We start from the raw sequence: 26,996 nt of genomic DNA, 5'->3' as shown, positions 1-26,996 counted from the left end.
AGCTGTACAATCTGCACTTGCGATCGAGGCTTTTTTTTTTTTTAGAAATACTTTTTTTTGCAAAGTATTTTCTAGAGTACTTGAAACACATTTTCTGGCTCATTTAGTTACTTTCCTAACATACATATAGTTAAAGGATGGGAATCTAGGTCCAAAAATCAAACGGAAATAACATCCATTCATTTGAGTGGGAGTAAGCACATGGGCTGTCTTTACTCAAACAAATAGTCCAAGTAAAAAAAAAAATCCCAGCTTGTCCTATTCTTGTTTGATTTTCGGATGAAAACAGCACATCTCTGTGTTCAGCACATGGATGGGATGTCAGCGTGTTGTCCGATGTGAGTTGTGCCATAGAATCTCGAGGGCAGCTTTTAAAACGCCTGTGTGCACGTACGCTTATGCCGTTTCCTAATACATTCTTTGACACTGGCACTAAAGTGGAGTCTTTCTTTAAAGAGAAAGTCACTATGAAAATCCGTTATGAACTACTATCATGTGTGAATAGCTGAAGAAACCAATTCCAGTGATGGAATGATTTCTGAACACACCTTCACTCATCCAGTAATCCAGCAAATAGCCGCTGCTGTTTATACTGATCAAGCATATAGGAAGTCTGAAGTACGGTTTATCACCACTTCGGGGTACAGGGGAATGCAGGTCATGGTCTGTTTACAGGTTAACTGAGAAGAAGTAATAATAATCTTTATATAGTGCCAAACATAATCCGCAGCGCTTACAAAAACAGGGGGATACAGAAAGACAAAAATACAAAAACCACAATTACATAGTAATCAGTTGATAGAGACAGTAGGGGTGAGGGTGCTGCTCCAACGAGCTTACATACTACGAATAATGGGGTTATACAGAAGGTAAAGGGGCTGGAGATGTGCATGGTAAGGCGAGGTGGAGAGTGAGGGATGCTCTACACAGACAATGGTCAGACATTAAGCCTTGTGGTGGCTGAATCTGTATGGACTGCAAGGGGTGATTGATGGTGGCTGGCAGGGATTGCAGTCGGCAGGATAAGGAGTATGTTATCAGGCGGAGTACAGAGGGGTTTGGTTTAGGGGATATGGTATGCCTCCCTGAAGAGGTGCGTTTTTAGAGCATGCCTGAAGTTTTGTAAATCAGGGATTGCACGGATAGTCTTGGGTAGCGCGTTCCAGAGGACAGGTGCTGCTCTGGAGAAGTCTTGAAGGTGGGAATGAGAGGTTCAAATTAATGTTGCACGCAGTTTGATTTCGTTAGCAGAGCGTAGGGCCAGGACTAAGTGGTAGATTGAGATGAGGGAGGCAATGTAGGGCGGTGCGGTGCTATGGAGAGCTTTATGGATGAAGGTGGTGAGCTTAATTTGAAATCAGTATTTGACGGGCAGCCAGTGCAGTGACCGGCACAGGGCAGAAGTGTCTGAGTAGCGGCTGGACAGGAAGATGAGCCTGGCTGCCGCATTCAGGATGGATTGGAGGGGAGAGTCTGGTGCAGGGGAGGCTGATCAGCAACGAGTTGCAATAATCGAGCCGAGAGTGGATGAGGGCAATAGTGAGCATTGTTTTTAGTATGTCCGCGGTGAGAAAAGGGTAGATTCTTGCGATTCAGCTGACCTGTTTGGGCCAGAGATTCAATGTCGGGGATAAAGGAGCGATCGGAGTCGATTATATGACCCTGAGGAAGTGAAAAATAGTTCAGAATTAAAGCCACCCTCTGGTCTGGACAAACAAGGATGTCTGAACCGCTTCTCTGATTACCTGAGGCACGCTGTGCATCCTTCGTATGCATCACTAGTCTAAGCTACTGCACCTGCTTTGACTCTCAAGTACTGCCCTTGTGAGCAGCAGCGGCCAGGCTTAGGCCTTATTCACACAAGTGTTTTTACACGGCTATTTTAGCCACAATACATTATTGCAATCATCTGAAGCATTGGATTCCAGTGTATTCGTTCAGATAGCCGATTTTTAGCCACATAAAAACACCACGGCCGGGAAAACAGGACATCGGCGGCCGACTACGGCGCTGATTTTATATGTGGACGGAAAAGATAGGGCTTGCCCTATCTTTCAGCTAATATACGCTGGTGGCTCCCATAGACTATGGCAGCTGCTAAAAAAGGGAGGGGAGGGAGTTTAGCAGTGGCCAACGCTACTAAAACAGGTCAGCTGCCTCTATTTAACTAATACAAGCCATGCTGAAGATTTATCCCGTCCGAAGGAATTCAGAGCTGCGGCCTATGCACGCCATGCCCGGCCGTGAGAATGGATGAGAAACACTAATTTTAGCCACGACTCAATCGTGTCTTTTTCTTGTTCATGCGCTTTTCAGCCGTGATGTGTCAGGCGTAAAAACGCATCATCCGTGTGAATGAGACCTAAGCATGCAGTATCTGGTACGCTGTACATTGGTATGCGTCGGTAGTCTATGAGGTAGTCGGAGAAGCCATTCGGCCACCATTGTTTGTCCAGAACCAGAGGGTCGCTTTAAGAATTCTATTATTTGAATCTCCGTCTCTTCAGATTTCCATATATACTAGTTCAGGGCTGGTTCTCCATGTGACAGACTCTTTTAAAGAGTTGTGTTATCCACACAGGCCCTTTCCATATGTTCTGTTTGGTCTGCAGAATGCGTGGATCTCTGGAGGACCATTTCCGCTTGTAGACCGTCTTCCCTGTATGCATTTTCATCTATTTCCTTTATTAACAGAGGTGTCAGGTTTATAGGGAACACCTCTCGCCTAAAAGCAGGCACCCCTGTAAGTAGCCACCCAGTCTGTGAGGGAGGCCCCCAATTCTGCATCTTCCCTCCTATGCCATGTTACAGGGCTTACATAATCACAGAAGTTATCAAAGTTACATGTGAGAGGGAGTAATAAAGGGAAATAATTCTCCGATGCTATATAAAGCAACGTCTTCACACCCCCTAAAACCACATCAAGGGTGTATATAGGTAGACCAGTTGAGGTGTATTTGAAAGCTGTATATAAAATGCCTAATAAATTGCATACAGTTGATCTTTGATTTGATGCAGTTTCCCCACAAATCCACTCTTAAACCGCTGTTTTTTAGTTGCAGTTTCAATGTGGTTTTCTATTTTTATTCATTTTTTAAGCACACCTCAGATCGGGCCCACACAACTGTATGGTAAAATGCTGCATACAAGTCGCAGCATTTTTACCAGCGCGTGGAGCTGCATAACACCACATTAGTGATTTGCGTAGGTCTACACATGACGGCGTTTCTCGCGGACACGGACGGTCATGCACTGGTTTCTTCTTTTTTTTTTTTTTTTAAAGTTTCCTATTGTCTATTAGCGACGTTATGTAAAAACACCGTACATACGCAATGTAATTACGTACGTACAGCGTTTCTGTACGCACTCGTAGAGAACAATAGGGCTTTCTCATACGTAATATGTAGTCAAATAGAACATGCTACGTTTTTTTGTTGTTTTTTTTTTTAAACGTGCGTATTATAAGCAATGAATATACGCAGGTGTTAATGGATCAGTGAAAATCAATGTCCTTTCATTGACTCTATTCACCGCGTATTATGCGCGCCTACATTGCGTGCGTAATATGCAATTAAATTACGCTGGTGTGACCCAAGCCTCCACAAACTATTTCCCTCTTGTATTCAGATGAGGAGGCTATGTTTACAGACAGAATGTGAAGCTTCAAGTTGATATCCCTCTCAGGAGCGACAGCATTATGCTCTACGGGTATAATCGTACTCCGATGCTGTTTCTATCTGGTTGTCTGGATTGGCATTTGCCAGGGCCAATTTGCAAATTAGAAGGGGAGAAGGAGGGAGGTACTAGGATTGGGTATGGGGGGAAGGTTCTCTCATGGAGCAGCAACCCAAGGTGGGGGGGTGGGGGGGATTTCCAAAGACTATTTTCCAGGTATTTTATTTATGGTGAAGTTGAGGTGCCAGCCTTCCTTGTGGGGAGGAAGTAGTCTATCCATGGGGTCCAAATTGTTAGAAATCTGTCGTACCTATCCTCTAATAGGTACCAGTTCATTCGATTTTTGGTGCAATTTTTAGCACATAATGGTGCATTTCGGCCACACTCCTTTTAGGACATCATTAGCTGGAGTCATCAAGTTGTTTTATAACCCTTGTACCCCCCAACTCATAGTTGGTTTTCACATTAAGCAGAATGGGATACAACATTTGTAGTACTATAGTATGCATCGGTTTACCATTAACATAGAGCATTATGTGGTCAGATGGACACCTCTGTACTGGAGCCCTACTCTTCTGTCAAGCAAGAATGAAGTAACGTGACAATCTCCTCTTATATGTTGACAGCACGTGTCAACTTAATCCATTTTAATGTCACTATCTAGTGTTTTGGCTGCAGTGGGGTCACTCAGATTATTAGTGTAGATGGTTTGAAGTTAGACCAACAACTTCAGCTAAATTATTTGCAGGCTTTCAGATATATCTCGTCTTCCATTTTCTATATATTATTTGGCTAAGGGTTGTATTCTGCAGCAGGCTAGACCATTGTTGTCCCGGCCTCCATATGGGTTTTTCATGTCATAGGACAAGTTATTTCTTTGTGGTATTCTTTCTCCAAGCACTGACTTTCTGCAAAATAAAGTGCAATTATTTAGTGACCTACATTTTAACTTTTCCCATGCTAAACTGGGTGAGATAATTAAAGAACTTCAGCTTATGCAAGCTCGTAAGGGTGCGTTTCCACTAGAGATGAGCGAGCACCCAAATGCTCGGGTCCGCGTTATTCGAGTCGAGCTTTTCATAAAATTCGAGAGCTCTACTCGAGTAACAAACCCCATTGACTACAATGGGAGACTCGAGCATTTTTGTATATGGGACACCGGGTGCCGAGCTTTTTTTTTTTCTTGGTTCGTCTCTCTCCCTCTCCCTTTCTCTTTCTCTCTCCCTCTCCCTGCCAGCCCAAAAATTTGTCGTTGGCGCGCGCGCGCTGTGTCGCGGCGGGGAGGGGCCAAAGCAGGCAAAAACAGGCACGTCACATCGGGGAGGAGCCAAAAACTGGGGCGGAGTTGAACACGGCTTCATGCTTGTTCGAGTAATGAGCACCATCGAGTATGCTAATACTCGAACATCAAGCTCGGCAGAGTATGTTTGCTCAACTCTAGTTTCCACGTAACTGGTAGCTTTGCAGCTGAGACTCCACCCAGCCACTGTCAATGGCAGCACAAATCTCGCTCATTCATTGGCAACCGCGGCTGCGTTAAATCTCAACTGCAAGATGCTACTTGTTACGTGGGAATGCACCCTAAGGCCGCCTGCACACGGGCGGAAATCCCGCGGCGGGATTTCCGCCGCTCAAAGCCTGCATAGGAGTGCATTACAATACGCACTCCTATGCAGACGGCCGCGGTTTGGCCGCGCGAAATGTCGCGCGGCAAACAAACCGCGGCATGTCCTATTTTTTTGCGGGGCTCGCAGAGCCTCGCACAGCTACGTCACTCACCCGGCCACCGGCTCCGTTCTGCGCATGCGCCCGCTGCCCGGCAGCCTGTACATGAAAGAGCCGGGCGCGGGTGACTACGCGCTCGTCTCTGCAGGCGCTTGGGTTGGGTCTCGCGGCGACCCGCTCGTCTGCAGGCGGCCTAAATCTCAAAGAATCAATAGAAGACAGACTGTCAGGGCAGCGCCTCTGCCAGTGGTTGGAATGTAATTAGCAAATGTAATTATGTAGAATCAGGAGGCACTCGCCTGGCACAGAGAGATCAGCCTAAAAGGTTAGCCGCTACACCTCTAGTCCAGGTTTGCTGAAAGAGGAGGTAGCCGTTGGTGAAGGCGACACTCTGTCTTGGGTCATCCAGAGGAGAGCGGGCACGAAGATTCCCAAGATGTTGAATCCCGGGCAGTAGAGAAGAAGTAGTTAAAAAAGGTCTCCTGAGCTCAGGATGCATCCTCAACAGTGCACTGATCAGGTTGTGACACTTAACAAATGGGAGGCAGTCTGAGTACGTGGCCAAAGACTCCCTCCCTCACATGTAGCCCAGGTGGAGCCGGGTTGTGGACAGTTAAAGAATCCAATGCAAGGAGTGTAGGGTGTGATCAATTTAATAATAAGAAACACAAACTAAAGGATTGTAAGTAGGGTACAACACGTTTCAGAGTGAAACTCCTTTTATCAAGCACAAATCTTTAGGAGATATATCAAGAAGTGGGGAGATATATATTGTCCTTCCTGTGTCGAGAAGATGGCGGTACACCCTACACTCCTTGCATTGAATTCTTTAACTGTCCGGCAACATGGCTCCACCTGGGCTACAAGTTAGGGAAGAAGTCTTTGGACACACAGTCTGACCCCCCTCCACCCTCCCACTTATTAAGTGTCACAACCTGATACAAACAAAGTTGAGGGAATATGGACGTACTGCGGGTATATATTTTAGACTGCTTTATTAGAAAAATGTGCTCATGAAACAAAGATGGAGACGTTTCAATTCAATCGAATCTTGTTCTCCTCTAACTCCAACGTCCTCCCCTGTTCATTAAAATACTAAAACTCCCTAAAAACAGATGTTCGTTAACCCCTCACAAATTTAACTGAGTGTCTGCTGATTGCTCCTCACAGAAAAAACATCATACACTCATTTAACCACATAATTTACACATTATAAGTCTGTTGCTTTCCTTTATTATCTTAATTATAACAACTATAGTATGTTTTTGGTATGTCAGGTTCATTACAAATATATTATGATAATTTTCCTTGTTAAATTGTATAACAACCACATTGCAGGACTTAACTACTTGCAGTAATACTAACCCATCAGCCTGCTCATTAAAGACCATAAATACATAACACAATATAGAAATATACAGGACCTTATATTGTTGATGGTTAGTACAAATACTAAAATGAATTATTTAAATATCCTAAATGCATACTAATAAAAATATGTAAATGAAGAAAACACTGGTCAGGTTGCATCCTGAGTGCAGGAGACCTTTTTTAACTTCTTCCTCTTCTAAAGAATCAATAATGGCATTATAAGGGTTCGGTCACACATGCAGGTTTTATTTAGGTTTTTGAAACCATAATCCTGTGTGAATCATAAAAGGAGAACAAGTATAAAGTCTCATTCAGGGAGCTGGTCGTCTCGAAGTGTCTGACCTCCAACATCACAGGACCTTGCACTGACAGACATTTTCCTGTGGGCCCACTTAATTAAAGGGTAAAATGTTCTCCAGTAAACCCCACACCGTTGCTGCACTGAAGATTAACATTAGACATGAAATTGTTGCAATTGATATGGGCATGTTGCAGCCAACTTCTGACAATGTGGAATGCCAGATTCAGAAGTGCTTGGAAGCCACTCTGTGATGACTCTGAGCCCACCAAGAACCAAGGTAGGCGTTGGTACTCTCTTGTGAGGTATCATTGTCCTGAGCATAAACATTGGTAAATTACTGGGTTGAGATTTGTGTGAAACACCATGTACCTCAAAATATGGATAAAGGTCTGTTTATGATTAGGGTCAGTCCCTGTAGTGACCTCTTCTCTTAGCATTGCTAAAATGTTGTGTTTTCTCCAAGAGGTTCTCAGTAAGGAATTCAAACCTAGTACCTTGAAAGTACATATACAGTTCCTCCTTTGACTACCATTTAGCCAAATCAAAGACAAATTTAAGTGGCTAAGTTGCTTCATTAAAACAGCATCCAGATGAAATATTAGTAACATGGTTCTTCCATGGGGTCTAAATTTTAGTCTTGGAAGCCTTGGCTGTTCTAGCCTTTGGCCCTTTGCAAATCAGTTGACTTGTAAGATTTTTTTCTTTATCTGGGAAATTGCATTTCTGTTGGCTGTCTCTGCAGCACGTACAATAGGCTCTTTCCAATATGGATGATAGAATTATTTCTAGATTAGATCCAAGCTTTCTTCCTAAAGTAATATCAAATTTCCACAGATCCCAGGATATTATTATACCATTCCTTCTTTCAGGATGCCAAGAATAAAAGGGAGAGTCTTCCAGGATACTGTTGCAGTATATAGAAACTACAAGTTCTATAGGAAAAGTCACTAATCTTCTAATTCACCTCTTGGGAAAGAATATTGCCTTCTAGACTTTTACTGGTAGATGGATTAGGACGACCATTTGTTAATTGTATTCTTCTCAAGCAATTGGGGCATCAGCTAAACTTGAAGTTCATCCTAAAAGAGGTGTTGCAGTTTTGTGGGCAGAGAGAGACTTTTACTAAACACTATAAATTGAATTTGGCCCAAAATCTGACCTTTGAGAGGAAAATCACACTCTAAAATTTTTATTTGGTATGTCTCTACAGGTGCTGGTATGAAGGATAAATGGGGAAAATAAGAATTGGTCTTACCAGTAATCTGGTTTCCAGGAATCCTCCATGCCAGCACTACTACAATCTCATACCAGATATTTTGGTTTGTTGATCTGTGGCAGCAGAAATGCAGTGCTAAGCTCTCGCTCACAACCTAAAGGTTGTGGGTTCAGGTAGCTGGCTCAAGGTTGACTCGTCCTTCTGAGGTCGGTAAAATAAGTACCCAGCTTGCTGGGGGGTAAAAAGATGACCGTGGAAGGCCAAGAAAACTTCACAATGTGACGTCAACCTAGGAGTCGGTTATGACTTGGTGCTTGTACCAGGGAACTTTTACCTTGCTGTTCTATATGATATAATGCTTTTCTGAGAATGGCAAATTGGAAAAACTGGAAATGATTGGAGGGGCTTTTATTCGCTAGTCTGCTTCCTGTCCCTTGGAGGGCCAATAGGCTGTCTCTCTGCTGGTATTGGTGTAGATGATTCCTGGGAACTAGATTACCAGTAAAGGCCCATTTAGACACAACAATTATTGCTCAAAATTCTGTCAAAAGCCATCTTTTGAGTGATAATCGCTGTGTCTAAACGCGCGGCTATCGTGCACTATTCATTCATCGCTAACTTTTAGCAAAATAAATGTCAGCGATGAGCCTTATCAGCGCTGAGTTCTCGGTGGGATACTGCTGATAGTATTCTTTCAGCTAATATCCCGCTCAGAGCTCTCACGGGATACCAGCTGATGGCTTCGAGAACAAAGCAGCTGTCAGTCCTCCTGCTATTTTCGGAGCCATCAGCGTTATCCGGCTCCGCCTTCATTAACACGGTAATAACCTAATTAGCTACTTAAGAGGTGATGCAAAGGGATCGCTCAAAACTGTCACTCAAACTGCCGTTTGAGCGATCCTCATTCCGTGTAAATGGGCCTTAAGTCTGAATTCCTATTTTCATTTCAATGGTGATTTTCAACAGCTGTGTATTATAGGCAATGATGTAAGTATCTGATTGAAAAGATGGTTACAAGATTACCTAAATAGATCCCGTCAGATTCATGCTGCCCAAAGCACATGAAGAGGTGCTAACTGCCTGCTTCTTCCCGCCAGTCTTGGCATGATTGGCAAGTCTCCCTATACACAAATGGAGACCTGTCAGCCTATCGGAGCCAGGAGGTGAACCGCCCATATGACTCTCTCTCCCCCAGTTCTCAGCTCTTTTGTAAACTGGTTTTACTGGCATTCCCTTGTACAACCTAGCACTTTCTAACATTGGCATCTGTCAGTATTTCATGCTTCTTGTGTGTCGAGCAGCATGAATCTCTTGACAGCTTTCCCTTTTAAAGAGGCTCTGTAACCTGTGCTGACATATCTGTTTTAGTAAATAATTAAATAGTAAATACTGCAGACTTGCGGTCGGAAATTTCACAGCGTACTACAGTACAAGCCTAATGGGTGAATTTAAAGAAGTGTTATCCACACGCTGAGGGCATAGTGCAGAGTGTAAATTGATTTTTAAATCTGCAGCATGTCACTTTGAACCGCGTTTTCACAGCATATTTCACCCCTCATGAGCGCCATGGATTTTGCCGTAGAGTTCTGGCAAAATCTGTGGCAGGCTTTCTGCAGCGGAGGATATGTCCCATGTGAACATTCCCTACAGGTTCTTAAGTAGACCCGTGTAAACTTGCTTAGTAGCGTCTATTATACTCTTTAATTTGGTTCCTAAATCTACCCCTATTTTTGTGTTTAATGGGTTAAGCATTGCACTGGAACAGGAATTAAGAGCTGCAGTAGAAATCAGTGAGCTCCCCTCCCATTATTCACAGGGCTTTCCTCTGCCACAATTCTGTCTCATCACGCCGCCCTCCTCTTCTCACACACGAGGTGTTCCATATTCCAGGGGAAGCCAGCCGCCCTGCATCACTCTTAATTGGATGAGAGAGCTGAGCTGGCCGACAGAGAGAATGGGGGCAGCTGGAGGCGCCCCAAGGGAATCCCCCTCCCCTCTCCTGCTTTCCCTGCTCACATTGCGATGCGCACCGGAGCGGAAACCCTGAGTTCTAGTATGTGCTCCAGCTGCCTGTGATAACCACTCAGAATCCTTAACACATTTCTGTCACATGGGCCTTTATCCCTCAGCTCATAACCGTCTAAAATATGTATCATGTCTGCGTTTGACCACTTAAATATTTATTTTCATCTCGTTTATAATACATCTGTAATGCAGTCAACATGTGATACAATTGGCTTACCGCTTCCTAGGATGTTTTAGCTGAAAGAGATCGAGGGTATCCCTGCGATTGGATCCTAATGTCACAGCCCGTAATACATGAAGTGCTCGATAAAGGAAGCGTTGTCTTCACAAAGAAGGAACCATTGAGGACTAATTCCCACCGCAGTAGGATTATAGCCAGCTGTTTATATTACATATGGTTGGGCAGAGGGCGATCTCCATTGTTTCTTTTTTATGCAAGGACTATAAAAAGGATATGTTACAGGAGAAGGGGGAGCAGCAGGCCACCTTGTTAGTCATGACGTAGAAGATAACATCAGAATGGAGTCCATGAGCTAGGAAACATTTAAGTGGAACAGAAGGGGGGACTTTTTTTTCTTCTGGTCCCTCCATGTGGTTCGGTACCTGAAATACAATCTCACATGTCGGGAAATCGGTAACAACTCTGAAAAGTGGTGGAAATCTTCAGACAGAGTCAAATGGTGTTTGGGCACTTTTCATACACAAATTTGTGGTGGTTGACATTAACAAAATGTCAATGACTAAATGGTTTAGATCAGATCTTAGTCTGGAATCATGTACTTGGCAAATAAAATCTACCACGTACTGCCATTTGACCTACCAGGAAGCTGGCAATTTCTGGAATTCTTATCTGTAGATGCTCACCGAACATAATAACATAGTGTGTAAAGCTGAAAAAGACATATGGTCATCTAGTTCAGCCTATTACACCCCTCCTTCCAATGTTGATCCAGAGAAAGGCAAAAGCCCATAAGGTAGAAGCTAATTTTCCTCATTTTAGAGGGAAAAAATCCTTCGTGACTCCAATATGGCAATCAGAATAATCCCCGGATCACCGGCCCTTCTGAAGTAATTGGTTATTATAACACATAATATTGTATCAATCAAGAAAAGCGTCCAGGCCCCTCTTAAAGGGGTTCTGACATGAAAAAAAAAAAATTGTACTCACCTTGCCTGGCCTGGCCCGATCGCCAGGCATGTCCCCTCCAGCCGGCATCTTCTTCTGTGCCTTTAAAGCAGAGCAGGAGCGGTCAATAAGACCGCTTCCTGCTCTAGTCCGTCCGTCAGGCACTTCCGAGGTCAACGGACGGACCGCCACAGCAAGCACGTCACAAGCAGTGCTTGCTGTGGGCGGCCCGTCCGTTTTGGCTGAACTCCGGAGTGCTGAGCATGCGCAGTGGAGACGCGGCCCGTCCTGACTCCTGTCAGAGGGCACCTCTCCACTGCGCATGCGCGCGATCCCGGAGCGGCGCGGCTGCTGGAGGAAGAAGACTGCCTGCCGGGAGGCATACTAGCACCTTCTGCTTAGGTTAAGCAGCGCTGCTGATTAGAGCCACCTGATTGGCTCTTCGGCACCACGTGACTGCACAGCGTGCACCAATCAGGTGGCTCTAGTCAGGCTGCTTAACCTAAGCAGAAAGTGCTAATATGCTGCCGGGAGATGACCCCCCGATGTCAACAACAACAGGAGAACAGGTAAGCATAAGATTTTTATGCTTTAGCAGCCATTAACCCATGGGTTCCCTGTGTCCATTAGGCAGACCAGGGAACAATGGCTGCTAAAGCATAAAAACATTATTCATGTCAGAACCCCTTTAAACTCTTCTAGTGAGTTCGCCATCACCACGTCCTCAGGCAGAGAGTTCGATAGTCTCACTGCTCTTACAGTAAAGAATCCCCTTCTATATTGGTCTAGAAACCTTCTTTTCTCTACCGTGTTTCCCCGATAGTAAGACACCCCCGATTGTAAGACGTATCGGGGGTGTCAGGGGGGTCGGCCAATGTAAGCCGTACCCCGAAAGTAAGACATACCGTAGGAAAAAAAAAATCATTACTCACCTCCCCCGGCGTTCTGTCGCGCTCCGGCAGGATGTCGCTCGCTCCTCGTCCCCGGCGCAGCATTGCTTTCTGAATGCGGGGGCTTGAAATCCCCGCCTCCAGAAAGCTAATACACACGCCGTCAGCCAGTTACAGAATGGCTGTGATTGGCTGAAGGCGCACGTGGCTTCAGCCAATCACACCCATTCAATGATGTCATTGAATAGTGTGATTGGCTGAAGCCACGTGCGCCTTCAGCCAATCACAGCCATTCTGTAACTGGCTGACGGCGTGTGTATTAGCTTTCTGGAGGCGGGGATTTCAAGCCCCCGCATTCAGAAAGCAATGCTGCGCCGGGGACGAGGAGCGAGCGACATCCTGCCGGAGCGTGACAGAACGCCGGGGGAGGTGAGTAATGATTTTTTTTTATTATAAGACATACCCCGAAAGTAAGACATAGTCTGGCTTTTGGGGATAAAAAGAAAGTAAGACACTGTCTTACTTTCGGGGAAACACGGTAGAAGTAGAGGACACCCCTTGTTACAGTCACAGTCCTGGGTATAAATAGATGATGGGAGAGATCTCTGTATTGTCCCCTTATATAATTATACATTGTTATTAGGTCGCCCTTCAGCCATCTTTTTTTACTGAACTAAATAACCCCAGTTTTGATCATTTCTCTGGGTATTGTAGTCTGCACATTCTGTTTATTACTTTAGTTGCCCACCTTTGTACCCTGCTCAATCTCCGATATGTCCTCCTTGAGTACCAGTACCCTAAACTGTACACAATATTCCATGTGTGATCTGACCAGCGACTTGTAAAGCGAAAGAACAATGTTCTCGTCATGTGCCTCTATACCTCTCGATGCACCCCATGATCCCATGTGCCTTGGCAGCAGCTGCGTGACAGTTGTTGATTCAGTTGTCCTTCGCCATATCTGTTTTGCCCAGTGGTTTCCCATTAGTGTGTAATGGTGACATGTATTCTTCCTGCCCATGTGCATAACCTTACATTTATCAGTGTTAAACTTCATTTTGCCACTTTTCTGCCCCAACGTATCCAGATGCATCTGCAACCTTATACCGTCCTCTTTTGTTAATTACTTTTACATAGTTTTATATCATCTGCAAATATTAATACTTTACTGTACAATCCCTTCACAATGTCGTTAATAAATATATTGAATATTAAAAATAATAGGGCCCAATCACAGTATGTACTATTAATGACCACCCTCTGCTTTCTATCACTGACCAGTTACTTACCCACTTGCACACATTCTCGCCCAGTATCAAATGCTTTAGTAAAAACAAGATATACAAGATCTAGTAACTCTCCCTGGTCCAGTCTAGAACTTACCTCCTCGTAGAAGCTCATCAGGTTGGTTTGACAGGAGCGACCCCTCATAAACCCATGCTGATACGGAGTTATACAGCTATTTTCATTACTCCAGGATAGCATCTCTTAGAAACCCTTCAAACATTTTACCCACATTAGAATTAAGACTTACTGGCCTATAGCTTCCAGGTTCCCTTTTTGACCCCTTTTTGAACACTGGCACGACATTTGCTTTCCACCAATCCGGTTGAACAAACCCCATCACAATAGAGTCTTTAAATATAAGAAACAATGGTCTGTCTATCACATTGCCCAATTCCCTTAGAACCCGGGGATGTATGCCATCGAGACCTGGTAATTTGCCTATTTTAAGCTTTTTACGGCGACTCTGTGCATCTTCCTGGGTTAGACTGGTGACGTTTAATGGAGAGTTTTGCTTTATCACTTTGCATTTCATCTGATATTTCATTTTCCCGAGTAAATACGCTAGTGGAAAAACTATTTAACAGACTTGCTTTCTCTTAATCACCCTCTACTATTTTTCCCTCATTACTTTTTAAAGGGCCAACACTTTCAGTATTAATCTTTTTGCTATTTATATAGTTGTAGAACAGTTTAGGGTTTTACTCTGTTTGGCAAGGAGTCTCGCTGTCTCCACCTTGCTACTATTATTTGCTTTTTACATAGTTTATTTTCTTCCTTTTATAGCTTTTTAATGCTTCTTCACTGCTTTCTTTGTTGTTTATTGCCACCATTAAATCGTTATTGAGCCACATCTGTTTTCTTCTACTCCTAACACTTTTATTCCTGTAAGGTATGAAATGCTCACAGTGAGTATTTGTTGTTTTTCAAAAATTTCCATTTATGGCCTGTCAATAAGGTTAAAGGGGTTGTCTCGCGAAAGCAAGTGGGGTTAAGCACTTGATTGGCTGGAATCGGCACACATGACGGGGCGGAGCTACGCGAGGGGCGGAGCTACGCGACGGCGCGTAGAAGGGGCGGAGCCAAAACGCCGCTGCTGCCGAACAGACCCGAATACAGAAGACCCTTCTGCGCAAGCGCGTCTAATCGGGCGATTAGACGCTGAAGTTAGACGGAGCCATCGAAACGGGGACGCCAGCGCAGGGAAGGTAAGTGAATAACTTCTGTATGGCTCATATTTAATGCACGATGTATATTACAAAGTGCATTAATATGGCCATACAGAAGTGCTGAACCCCACTTGCTTTCGCGAGACAACCCCTTTAAGGGCAACTCACAGGTGATTGAACTTTGCCATTCTAAAGTTCAGTATTTTTATAGCTCCCAGATAAGACTCCATATTGAAAGACAAGTTAAAATTTATTATGGTCACCATTTCCGAGGTGCCCCCCAACCTGCACCCCTGTTGTTCCATCAGGTCTATTAGTTTATATTTAGTCCAAAATAGCAGTCACTATTTGTGGGTCCTGAACAAGTTGGGAAAGGTAATTATTATAGATGAGCGAGTATACTCGCTAAAGGCAATTGCTCGAGCGAGCATTGCCTTTAGCGAGTATCTCTCCCGCTCGAGACTGCAGGTTCGGGTGCCAGCAGCGGGCACGGAGCTGCGGGGGAGAGCTCTCTCTCCCTTTCTCCCCCCCCCCCCCCCGCTCACCGCCGCAACTCACCTGTCACCTGCGCCGGCAGCCGAATCGGGCAAATACTCGACTAAGGCACTACTCACTCGAGTAGTTAGCCTTAGCGAGTATGCTCGCTCATCTCTAAATGTTACCCAAACCTCACACTGCTTCTGCTGACTTGCCTTCTTATAATAACTGGTGCACCCGCAGTTGGCCATCCACTTGACTTAAAATAAAATGAGTAAAAATGAGTTTTAAAAAACTTTTAATATTTTTTTTCTAATAGTAAAGTAAAACAATTAAAAAACTTCCCATATTTATAATAATAATAATAAAAACATATTTGGTATCACTGCATTTATAAAAGTCCAATCTATCAAAGTAATGCATTATTTTTCCCGTATTGTGAACGTGGTCAGAAAAAAAAATACAAAAGCCAGAAGAAAAAATGTGATAAAAAGCGATCAAAAAGTCATATGTACTCCAAAACGGTACCAGTAGAAACTACAAAATGTCTTGCAAATAAGCGGTGGATGAGTCGTGAGAATCGTCACATGGTTTTTCTCTGCTTCATAACTCGTGGCTGAGCCGCACTTTGTATGGATGCCCTATCTATATTGCTGTACTGCACTACACCTGCTGTAGAAATCAGTATATCTAACTATGCAGCATGCACGGACCAAAACGTAAAGGGGTATTGCAGTAGGATGAAGTTATGCCCTATCCACGGAATAGCAGATAGCTAGTTCATCAGTGGGGGTCTGACCCGTGAGATCCCTACTGATCATGAGCATGAGGGTCCAGTTAGTCCCCAAATGAATGAAGCAGAGGTTGCGCATGCACAATACTGCTCTATTAATTTTAATGGAGGCACCAGAAATTGCCGAATTCAAGCAGTTGGCAATCTCCAGTGCTCTCACTGAAATAGAGTGGTGGCGCACATGCTCAACTTCTGCTTCATTTATTTGCGGACTGATTGGATCCACATTCTCTAAATCTGTGGGGGTCCCATTGGTCGGACCTCCATCGATCAGCTGATTATCCCTTATTTTGTGGATAGGGAATAACCTGATTGTATGTTGTGTGGCACAGAGTGCTAAGGCAGCAGAAATACAGTCCTAAGCTCTCGCTTACGACCTGAAGCTTGCGAGTTCAATCCCCGCGTGGTTCAGGTAGCCGGCTGACTCAGCCTTCCAAGGTCGGTATAATGAGTACCCAGCTTGATTGAGGGTAATAAATTACCTGAAAGTGCTGCAGAATAAGTTGGCGCTATACAAATAAGATATATTTATTTAAACGCTATAGAGAATAAGCAATTCATTGAATTCTGTAGCTGCAAGATGTGTTTACTACATCATTTAATCCGCATTTTGGCTGCACCAGATACGGACAACCTCGTATGTCACAATCAGTGTTATTAATGTCATCTGTCTGTGGTTTTTATGTTATAGAAGGGTCACTATGTGTACAGTCCTACAAATGCCCACTGTAGGTGCAAGCTCAGTTCACTTTCCCCTGTGTGCTCTTGCCCCCCGTTCAGTGTTGCTGTTGCCCATCTTACTATGTATTTGACATAGACAGTTTGAAACAGATTGCAAAATACAAATCTAGTGACAGGAGAACTTTCCAATACCTGACCAGGGAAGGTCATAGGGGATTCTCAATTCACTTTGCCTGGCATGTGTGAAGATTAATTGAGGTTAGGAAAGGTCTTGGTAAATGGACAGTGTATGCAGGGCTGCCAGCTGTCAGTTTCTGAGGATAACCTCTCCTTGTAAAGTCTATAGCTTGGTCAAGCTGCATTAATCATTTATAGTCGGGTAACCTTGCTGAATTGAAAATTTCTCTTCGAAGTATGGGTCAAAACTGCATCACATGAACAGTGAAAAAGTACCTGTCTGTGCAGTAATTATATGTTTGCTTTGCAATTAGTTTTATAATTATTACAGGTGTTTATTACATAATGAGAAGAACAGGACGGCACGGCGGCAAGTGATAGCCAACATCTGTTCAGTTGTAAACTGGCGGTTATTTAAGGGTGCTTTCACATTTTCGCTGGGGAATCCACTTTCCTGCGCCATTCGGAAAGCAGGAAAGTAGAATCCTCACGAGCGAAAAGCGCTGGATAGACCCCATTAACTATAATGGGGTCTGCCTAGCTGCTCCGTTTTGGGACAAAGGAAAAAGTACTGCGTGCAGCACTTTTTCTTCCGGTATTTGCAGCTGTATCTGCGACAGAACCTCCGGACGGATTTTCCTACTCAGATGTGAAAGCACACTAAACCTGAATGCAGTCGTCTTAAAGGGGTTTGGGCCACTGGTCGCACATGCATGACCGCGACTCCATTAATTTTAATGGCACTGAACGCTACGCTCGGCTATTTTCATCAGCTCAATTGAAATGAATGGAGCAGCGACACTCTATTCATTTTAATGGGACTAGCGGAAATAGCCAAGCATTATGTTCAGCTGTCTCGGTCGGAGGAATTTACTGGGCTGTATAAATGTAATATTTTATAATCTGGATTGTTATGAATGTGGCAATACCAATTATGTGTCGTTTTGTTTGTCTTTTTCAATATTTAAAGCCTTATGTAAGAGGGTTTTTACTTTCTCCTGTAAACACATTTAGAGGCCATTGTCAGCAATGACTGCAGTATCTGCATGGTTAATTGGTGTAGAGGAGAAATGATTACATGTCATTACAAGTCATTTCACTTCTTTTTTTGGGAATAAAGACCCACATATGTGACAATCAGAGAGTAAGTATGCTTTCTGATTGATGGGGGAAGGGGTCATAACTAGAGATGAGCGAACGTACTCGTTAAGGGCGATTTCGCAATCGAGCATCACTCCCCTCTGCAACCCCCCGCTCACCCCCAAATCTTTTCACCCGAGTAGTCAGGTATTCGAAAATAGCGATGCTCGATTGCGAAATCGCCCTAAACGAGTACGTTTGCTCATCTCTAGTGATAACCTATGAACAAAAATGTAAGGCACCCGTCCCCTGGGAAAGGGGGATATACTGGAGAATCGCAGGTCTTCTCTGCCACTGGTCCCCCTCCCCCTTCCCTCGTGCTCTGCACACCCCGACTAAAATGACATGTAAATTCCTTATTCTGGCCCCACTTCTAACAGCTATAGCTCCAGTTATTGAAGTGCAGCAGACATTTCTTTGGTGTCATTTTAAAGAATCTTCGCTTTAATATGATTGCAAGAGCAGGTCAATAGCACTGGAGCTATAGCCATTTACAGTTTGTTCTACTTTAATGTCCTTTTCTTGCAGAACGAACAGAGCTTGTACTAAAATGTGGGGCAGTTAAAGCAACCCTCCAATCCGTGACAAACCAAGATGGCATTACTGCATCCCCAACTACCTGTGGCACACTGTGCATTGGTAGTGCATCTGTAGTTTTAAGACACTGCACACTACTCTCATTGGCCAGTGCTGCTGATATGAGCAGCGTTGGCCAATCAAAGCCGTATGTAGTGTCTTAAACTACAGATGCACTACCAATGCACAGTGTGCCACAGGTAGTTGGGGATGCAGTACTGCCATCTTAAAGCTCGTTCACAAGACCACCCGAAATTCCATCTGCCTGTGTATTTTGCCCACTCTTGCGGGTTTCTATGCGTGAAAATACACTGCGTATTTGTGCACGCAAGAAAAGTACTCCGAAGAAACCATTGATTTGCTGCACAGATACGCAGTGTATACGCAGGTATCCTGTGTATTAACGCCAACCCATTCACTTCAGTGGCCTATTGCGGCGCATCATATGCAGCAATATAGGACATGCCATATATCTTTTTCAAACATCGCGTTAAAAAAATACGCACGTGTGAACGAACCCATTGAAAGCAATGGATTCTATTCACTGCACACAGTGGCAAAGTGAATTATCGGAATTCAAACGAGGCATGATAGTCGGTGCCAGATGGATGAGACGTGAGTCCAGAATTGGTCAAAGAGCATTCTGGATTATTTCTATTAATGGTGTGGCCTGCACATTCACCGGACATGAGCCCAGTTGAGCATTTATAGGATGTGGTGGAGAGATCCATTTGCAACCGAGATCCATCCTGCATCTGCAAATATCACCATGTGTGGCTATCCTGATGACATGACTCAACATCCCACCGGACGTATTCCATCCCATGGATGGAAATGATGCTATGTTGAGTTGCTGCACTTGGTTAGATTAAAGTGGGTCCTTCACGATATTGGCTCCAGTCCCATGACCTTTGGCACATTAGACTACAAGTTATAAAAATAAGCTAACACGAGTCCTTTTTATATGCCCTATTAGTGCAATCTTAGAGGAGGGTCCCCTGCTCAGGACATCTTCTCTCTGAGTGAGCCAGAGTTCTAATTTGGTGGATCCCACATATTCATTATTTCAGTTGATCCTAATATATCCACATTGACTTCAGTGCTGCATTCCCTGCATGTAATGTATTGTGGGAGATCTGATCTCTAGGGCTTATTTCTCATCTGTGTGTTCAGCAGAGGGCATTTAGGTCCTACAGTAATCAATCGGGCTATTCACAAATATCGCAGCTTGCACTATTCTGGGCTGATTTCACTTGTATCTGCAAACTACACATTCTCTGGCAAATTGCCAGTGTTTCTGGATATGAGGTTTTTACATGTAAAATGTTTTTAATCTGTAAAAACTGCAGTAAAACGAGGTGTGGTTTTCAAATGTGGTGGTAAGATGCAGCTCAACCGTACCATGTGAATAAAACTAACCTAGGGGTGCGGAGAGCAGTGGGGACTTGCTTCAGCCGACCGCTGCGATCTGCTACAAGGCTTTAGAGCACCTTCAAAAAGCTTTTGCTCTGCTGGCAGCTGAAGACTGCCCCATAGAGTGTATTAGAAGCGCTAAATGGGCCCTTCTTCAGATGCCGTAAGGAGCCAAAAATGGCAGGCCGAGCACAAACGCTCCGAAGGTGAACGTGCAGGTACACGTTAAAGTCAGTCTGTCACCAGGTTTATACTGCCCTATTTAAAGCGGCTCTCCAGCCCTGGAAAAACAAAAAACGGCCATACCAGCTTCTCCAACTACTTGATACTCCCTGCGCACTAGTATGCATCATTAGTCTAAGACACTACACCTGCTTTGATTGAGCGGTGTTTGCCAGTCAGAGCAACAAGTTGTGCCTTGGATACCAATGGATACTATGCACCGTGTGCATCGGGTAGTCGAAGAAGCGGTTCAGCCATCTTTGTTTCTCTAGGCCCGGAGGCTCACTTTAAGGGCAGCATAAAGTAACGAAAGACACCCTGACTTCAGTCCTGCGTCACATGTAGTTCCTTCGTCTTAGCGTTTCTATAGGAAACCATTAGTTCTATTAGACGCGATCTTTTCACGCACCTATTCTGCGCTAAAATCACGCTTATGTTAACGAGGCCTAATACAGAAGGGGGGGAGCAATAAATATACGAAAATTTTCTTAGACTTTGGTAAATTAATATGTATTTTTACTTATACATTGTTTAACCTGTAGTTGTCACCCTTCCTTTTCATCCATATACCCCTCCTATCCCCCTTCCTTCCCCCCCCCCTCCTTTAAGGGCTCATTAAGAGCACTTATTTAATAACACTGCTCAACAGCATTTTTGCATCTGGTGTGCGATATATCAATTCTTATGGCTTTTGGGGTGTAGAATCTGAATTTCCCTTTAGAAATGATGTATCGCGTAAGGTTTTTATGTAATTTTAGAGGTTTTCAATTTTTCAAAAAAGGTTTCTGTGTTTGTGCTCATTTTCTGGTGAATTATTTATATAAAATTAAATCAGTGACTAAGTAAACTCTTTATTCGAATGTAATACACAGTGGATGAAGTTCTAAAACTGGTCACTAGATGGCAGAACAATGTAGTTGAGCAGGAAGGTTACCGACATGAGCCTATCTATACTGCTGTTTAGTGTTTGTTGTAATCTGCATGAAGCACTTCTCTTCATTCTTACCTCAGCATATCAGTATTTTTTGAGTTTCATTCACAAATACATTACCAGAAAAACATTATTGAGTTCTGAGTGTTTATTTATTTATTTTTAAACCAGACAATATTTGGCAATGCTGTATTATTGTCTGTGTAATAGAGTTGGGTATCTCCGGAATGTGACGTGATAGATAGAATCTGGTTCTTCCACTGAATTTCAAACCAAATACAGAAAAAATTGATTTCTTGACCAGTGTAATATGCAAATGTTATAAATGAATGTTATGTACAAGCTATGATCTGTTATATCATTTTAAATCTAATAAAAACAGAATTTAAAACTAATAACTCTACGAATATTAATGTGCCGCATCTGACTCCTCTCCACGGCTCACTGCAAACTTTGAAATGTAAGTTTTCCAGAAGTCACGAAGTGATGAATATAAGTGACTAACCACATCTGTCTCCGATTCCTTGAAAATTCAAGTGGAAATAACTAGAGATGAGCGAACGTACTCGTTTAGGGCGATTTCGCAATCGAGCACCGCCCTTTTTAAGTAACTGACTACTCGGGAGAAAAGATTCTTGGGGTGAGCAGGGAGTTGCAGAGGGGAGTGGGGGGGAGAGGGAGAGAGTTACCCCCCCCCCCCCCTGTTCCCATTGCTACCCCCGCTCCACCACACCGCCCCCCCGAATCTTTTCACCCGAGTAGTCAGTTACTCGAAAAAAAGCGGTGCTCGATTGCGAAATCGCCCTAAACGAGTACGTTCGCTCATCTCTAGAAATAACGCCACATTTATTGCCATTTGGAAAAGGCCAGAGGGCATAATGGAAGCCGGACTGACCCCATTAAAGTCAATTAGATCTGTTCACTGTTTGGTTCGGTCATAGGACTGATCGCTCTGGCCAGGGATTCCGCTTTCCTGATTCTGTGATTGAACAAAAAGCAGGATTTAGAACATCAGCGTAAACGAGTTCTTCTGAAGTGCATGGAAGGTCTCCACACTGGCTATAAGATCCATGATTGTTGTACATTATCTGAAATATTGTAGCTAGATTTCCTCCTATGACCTGTTCTTTTTCGTTTTTCTTCCAGCTCACTTTGCAAAGTACACAGTGCAGAGTCGCCTTCTTTGAAGAATTGTAATTCATCACCGTTGAGTGACAGAGATCAAAAGTTCTCCAAAGACGACGGGAAGGGCCGTATGGAAGCATCAACCTAAGTGTAACTAGGGATTTCAATGAATTTGTTGGAACTGCCTTTTTCTTTTTTTTATCTCGTTTTAAACTAAATCTGTGTTCTATCTCATTGCTGCATATATATAAAGGTTAACACTACAAGGTACAATGATCTGACAGATTTTTTAATGAAACTTGGTTCAGAACAAGATATTCCTTGCCAGAATAGTATGGTAGTTCAAATAAAATGGCGTAAAAGAGCATTTCACCAGACACTGAAAGAAAACAGTTTTCGTTTGGGTTATGTATGATTCTGACAAGCTATTTCTTTTTTTTTTTAATTTGCAACATGCGTATGTGTGTGTATATATATGTATATATAATGTGTGTATGTAAAATCATACATTCATACATACTATAGTTTGCATAATAACTTTTTTGAGATAGTGCTCATGCTTGCCACTTCATTTCCATGCATCCCCCTTCCCCATCTTTATACTCCTGATTATGGTTTCCTGATGATCTGCTACTTTTGCTATTGTAAGGCCACAAATTAAAGTAGTGGCAGTGCAGCTAGTTATGCATCAAGACATGCATAGAAGTGATGTACCAAAAAGTCCTGTCTCTTCACCACCTCACTCCCACAAACAAGAAAATATGCATGTTAATGGAAACGACTTCAGATTTTTATTTCACCAGTATTTAACAGTGCGTGTCATATGAATAGTTATGGTGTTCAGGCAGACTCTATATATGTTTAATACATGCCCCGTCTCCCTATCACTTGCCCTAACACCACCATAACTTAGCCTGGTTCCCTTTAACAATAGTTTGTCCCCATATTCATTATGATTCGATGATTGCCACAAGTAAGTGGAGGTTTTAACGAGCACCATCTGCCTTTGTACGTGTCTCTCCAATGACTCTGAACTGCAGAGACCCGTCCATGCTAGTTATCACTTCCCACACTAATCAAACATTCAAGCAGTCAGTACACAGCTCGTTAGAGCATGTTCACACAATGAGCAGTTATTCTAGAACTAAATTCCACACCAAAATCCGCAGTGACAGGCGCATGTGACTTCTTTATGGGTTTTGGGGAAGATTGAGCTGCGATTTGCAATTAATAAAATCTATGATTTTTCAGCAGCCGAGGAAGCTTTGGATTGGAAAATCCACAACAGACCCAGTTTCCCTGAAAATAAGACCTACCCTGAAAATGAGCCCTAGCGTGATTTTCCAGGATTTTTGAAGATGCAAAATGATTTTTTCAGGATTTTAGAGTATTCTTGAAATATAAGCTCTACTCGAAAATTAAGCCTTGTTTACAGATAATAAAAAAGTCAATTTAAATAGTGTCCAGACAGCTATACATGTAAAAAAGTGAAATCTTTTTGAGCAAAAATAAATATAAGACACGGTCTTATTTTCAGGGAAACGGTATATACAATCTGCTGTATTTTTTTATGCTATTAGTGAATGGACTTTGTAAAACTAAAGGCCCTTTTACATGGCCCTAATATCGTACAAGCCACTCATTAGACTGTTCTTTCACTGCTCAAACACTTGAGCCCTATTTACACGCAACGATTATTGCTCAAAATCCGTTCAAACAATGGCTTTTGAGTGATAATCGTTGCGTGCAAACGCTCCCATCTTTCACTTTTGGGCTGAAAGATGATTTTTAAGTGAGCATAAAATCCATCGTTCAGCCAGAGAGAGATAGTAGGGGCCCCAGGCTGTGTTCTCCGCAGAAGCAGCTGATAACATTGTATTCAGCCGACAGCCCATGTGAAGATAATGCAGCTGAGTCCAGACCACATGCTGTGATTTGCAAATAGCTGCTGAAGGCTCATTTACATGCAAATGAAGCTGATAAAGTGCAAAATGATCGCTAGAACTGTCAATCTTTCAATCGTTTGAAAGATTGTCTTTGCATGTAAATGAGCCTTTATTGTGCAAACTGCTTGATCAGTGATAAATCGCCCATTGGATCTTTCATGCAGACCTAAACAATCATTGTTCGTATGCTATTGCATGGGCCTGTGTAAACAGGAATTGTTCATCTATAACCGATTGCCTGTATACTATGATTGGAGGCGGACATGCCGGAACAATCTTCGGCACACTCCGCCTTCATTCACTGAGCGTTGATTGCTCGGAAAGCTGTTGGGTGCTTTAGCGCCCAACAGTCGTTCCAAGTAAAAGTGTCTTAAAGAGACTCTTGTCACCTGGTTTTAGCCCTGTAAGCTAAAATTATGGTCTGAAAGTAGGTGACCGCTGAGTCCGGGGATGTAAGTGTTCTCTTTTCCTCCCCCATCGTTTCCCCGGTGTGGGCGCTGTAAGCTGCCGCTGCAGTGGATTGAGTGGATCCCTAAGTAGTCCATCCATTATAAAACTAGAACTGGCGGACTACTTAGTGCACCGCTCATTACATTAAGCAGGATTGGCTTTCATCACTCACACTGGGGAATCGATGGGGAAGGCAAGTATAACACTTGCATCCCCGGACTCCACGGATCACTCACATTCGGCCCACAAGCTTAGCTCATAGCGCTAAAAGTAGGTGACCGATCCCTTTTAAGATTGTTCAGTACTTTGTTATGGCATTGGAGTTGTCAAATCCACGCTGAAATTCTGCATCAAACCTGCAATGTGTGAACTCCTCCCTAATCAGAAGCTGGAGTTAGGTGGGTATCCTGTATCTAAAGGTAGTGCCAGTGTACAAAAAGTGAAATGTTCTCTTGCTGAACTGTTGACAGTCCAAGGTATGCTATCTGTTCTGTTGTATCCGTTAGCATCCTGACGGACTAATGACTTGTTTTCTATAAATGCACAAAGTATGAACTCTGTGTGTTAAGGCTGCATTCACATATATGTAATAAGCGGCTACATGTGGGAGCCATATATCTAGAGCAAGCAATAATTAAAAAAAAAAGTCAGGATGACATTTTTTCACAAGCTACATTCACATTTTTGTTTTCTTTTTTTCTTTGGTGTGTTTCTGAACAGCATAAAAAGAACTTGCATATTTTTCAAAAGCGTCATGCCTTTTCAAAAAACGCACGTGATTTTAATAGTGCATGGTTTGGGGGATTTTTTTTTTTGCGACATTTCAGAAATGCACAATAAAAATTGCAAAGTGTGAACGCAGCTTGACGGTTGTATGAATGCACCTAACACACATACACATCTGCACACATGCATTAAGCTGTAGAGAGGAGATTTACTTGGTCTGCTTTTTCATACGCCAGTCTTAAATCCTCAGTTTATGGTAGCACATCTCTCCTTGTAAACAGTGATGTTCTGTCCACAGAAATGGGACTGTAGGTGCTATAATGATTGTTCACGCACACACCATATACTGCTAATCACTCCATGTAAGTGGAGCTTAATAAGCCCTGATTGACTTGTTAAAATGTTGAGCGAGGCTCGTTCCTCACGAAAAAACTGCCAGTGTGACACATACCTCATAGTCAAACACATACCTGACTGGTATGTGTTTAACTATGCGTAGGAAAGTGTAATAATGAGGCTAAATTCACATATGCACTACAGATTCTGTTTTCTCGTTCAGTTATGGGAGCAGGAAAACAGAATCCCCTGGATGAACAGATCCGTGTCATAATGGATCCAAACTGAGCCGGACGGACCCCACTGACTATAATGGGGGCCGTTCAGTTCCTGCACCTGTCCAGCATTTTTACCTGATGAAAAGGTCCTGTGCGGATTTTCTGCTGGGAGAAATCCGCAGCAAATCCACTCTGTGGGAACATGGCCTAATACGGGTACACTGCTTATACTGTAATGTGAAGACTAAATACATTATTATACAGTGAAGCTTGAGCGTTTAACCCTCAAGAATTTTCCATATTTTGGCTTCTTTTCGACCTAAAAAACTACAACAAATTTTCACACAAGTCCTAAAAGTAGATTAAAGAGAACCAAATCAAACCAATAATTCAAAAATTTTATACTTGATCGTTTGTTTGAGGAAAATGATCCAATATCGTATGTCTGTGAGTGCCAAAAGTATGTGAACCTTTGCCTTCAGTATTGGCGTGCCCCCCTTGTGCAGCAGTAACTGCATCTAAACGTTTCCGGTAATTGTTGATTAGTCCAGCACATCGGCTTGGAGGAATTTGTAGCCCTCCGTACAGGACAGCTTCAACTCTTATGTTGGTGGGTTTCCTCTCATTAAACTGTTGGCTTCAGGGTCCTTCCACAACAGTTCTATAGGATTAAGGTCAGGACTTTGACTTGGCCATTCCAGACCTTTAACCATTCTTGTGTAGTTTGGGTCGTTGTCCTGCTGCACGATCCACGTTCTCTTAAAGGAGATGTCCCGCGCCGAAACGGGTTTTTTTTTTTTTAAACCCCCCCCCCCCCCCGTTCGGCGCGAGACAACCCCGATGCAGGGGTTAAAAAACCCACCCGCACAGCGCTTACCTGAATCCCGGCGGTCCGGCGTCTTCATACTTACCTGCTGAAGATGGCCGCCGGGATCCTCTGTCTTCATGGACCGCAGGGCTTCTGTGCGGTCCATTGCCGATTCCAGCCTCCTGATTGGCTGGA

At 43.4% G+C, this 26,996-nt stretch overlaps 1 protein-coding gene across 5 annotated transcripts in view; it reads left to right on the top strand.

Annotated features, from left to right (window-relative positions):
• NF2 (NF2, moesin-ezrin-radixin like (MERLIN) tumor suppressor) overlaps positions 1-25,574 on the top strand; it is a 93,841-nt gene extending 68,267 nt beyond the window's left edge. For all 5 annotated transcript variants that reach the window (XM_066603795.1, XM_066603796.1, XM_066603793.1 and 2 more), the window contains one exon: positions 22,339-25,574. In XM_066603795.1, the coding sequence (XP_066459892.1) occupies positions 22,339-22,389 (51 nt within the window). In that variant the 3' untranslated portion in view covers positions 22,390-25,574. The remainder of the gene's footprint in view (positions 1-22,338) is intronic.
• Positions 25,575-26,996: the final 1,422 nt, after the last annotated feature.

This window comes from Eleutherodactylus coqui, chromosome 5 (genome assembly GCF_035609145.1).
Source record: "Eleutherodactylus coqui strain aEleCoq1 chromosome 5, aEleCoq1.hap1, whole genome shotgun sequence".
NCBI classification, from domain to species: domain Eukaryota; kingdom Metazoa; phylum Chordata; class Amphibia; order Anura; family Eleutherodactylidae; genus Eleutherodactylus; species Eleutherodactylus coqui.
The sequence above is the reverse complement of the archived record's forward strand: the minus strand, read 5'-3'. Positions and strand labels throughout refer to the sequence as shown.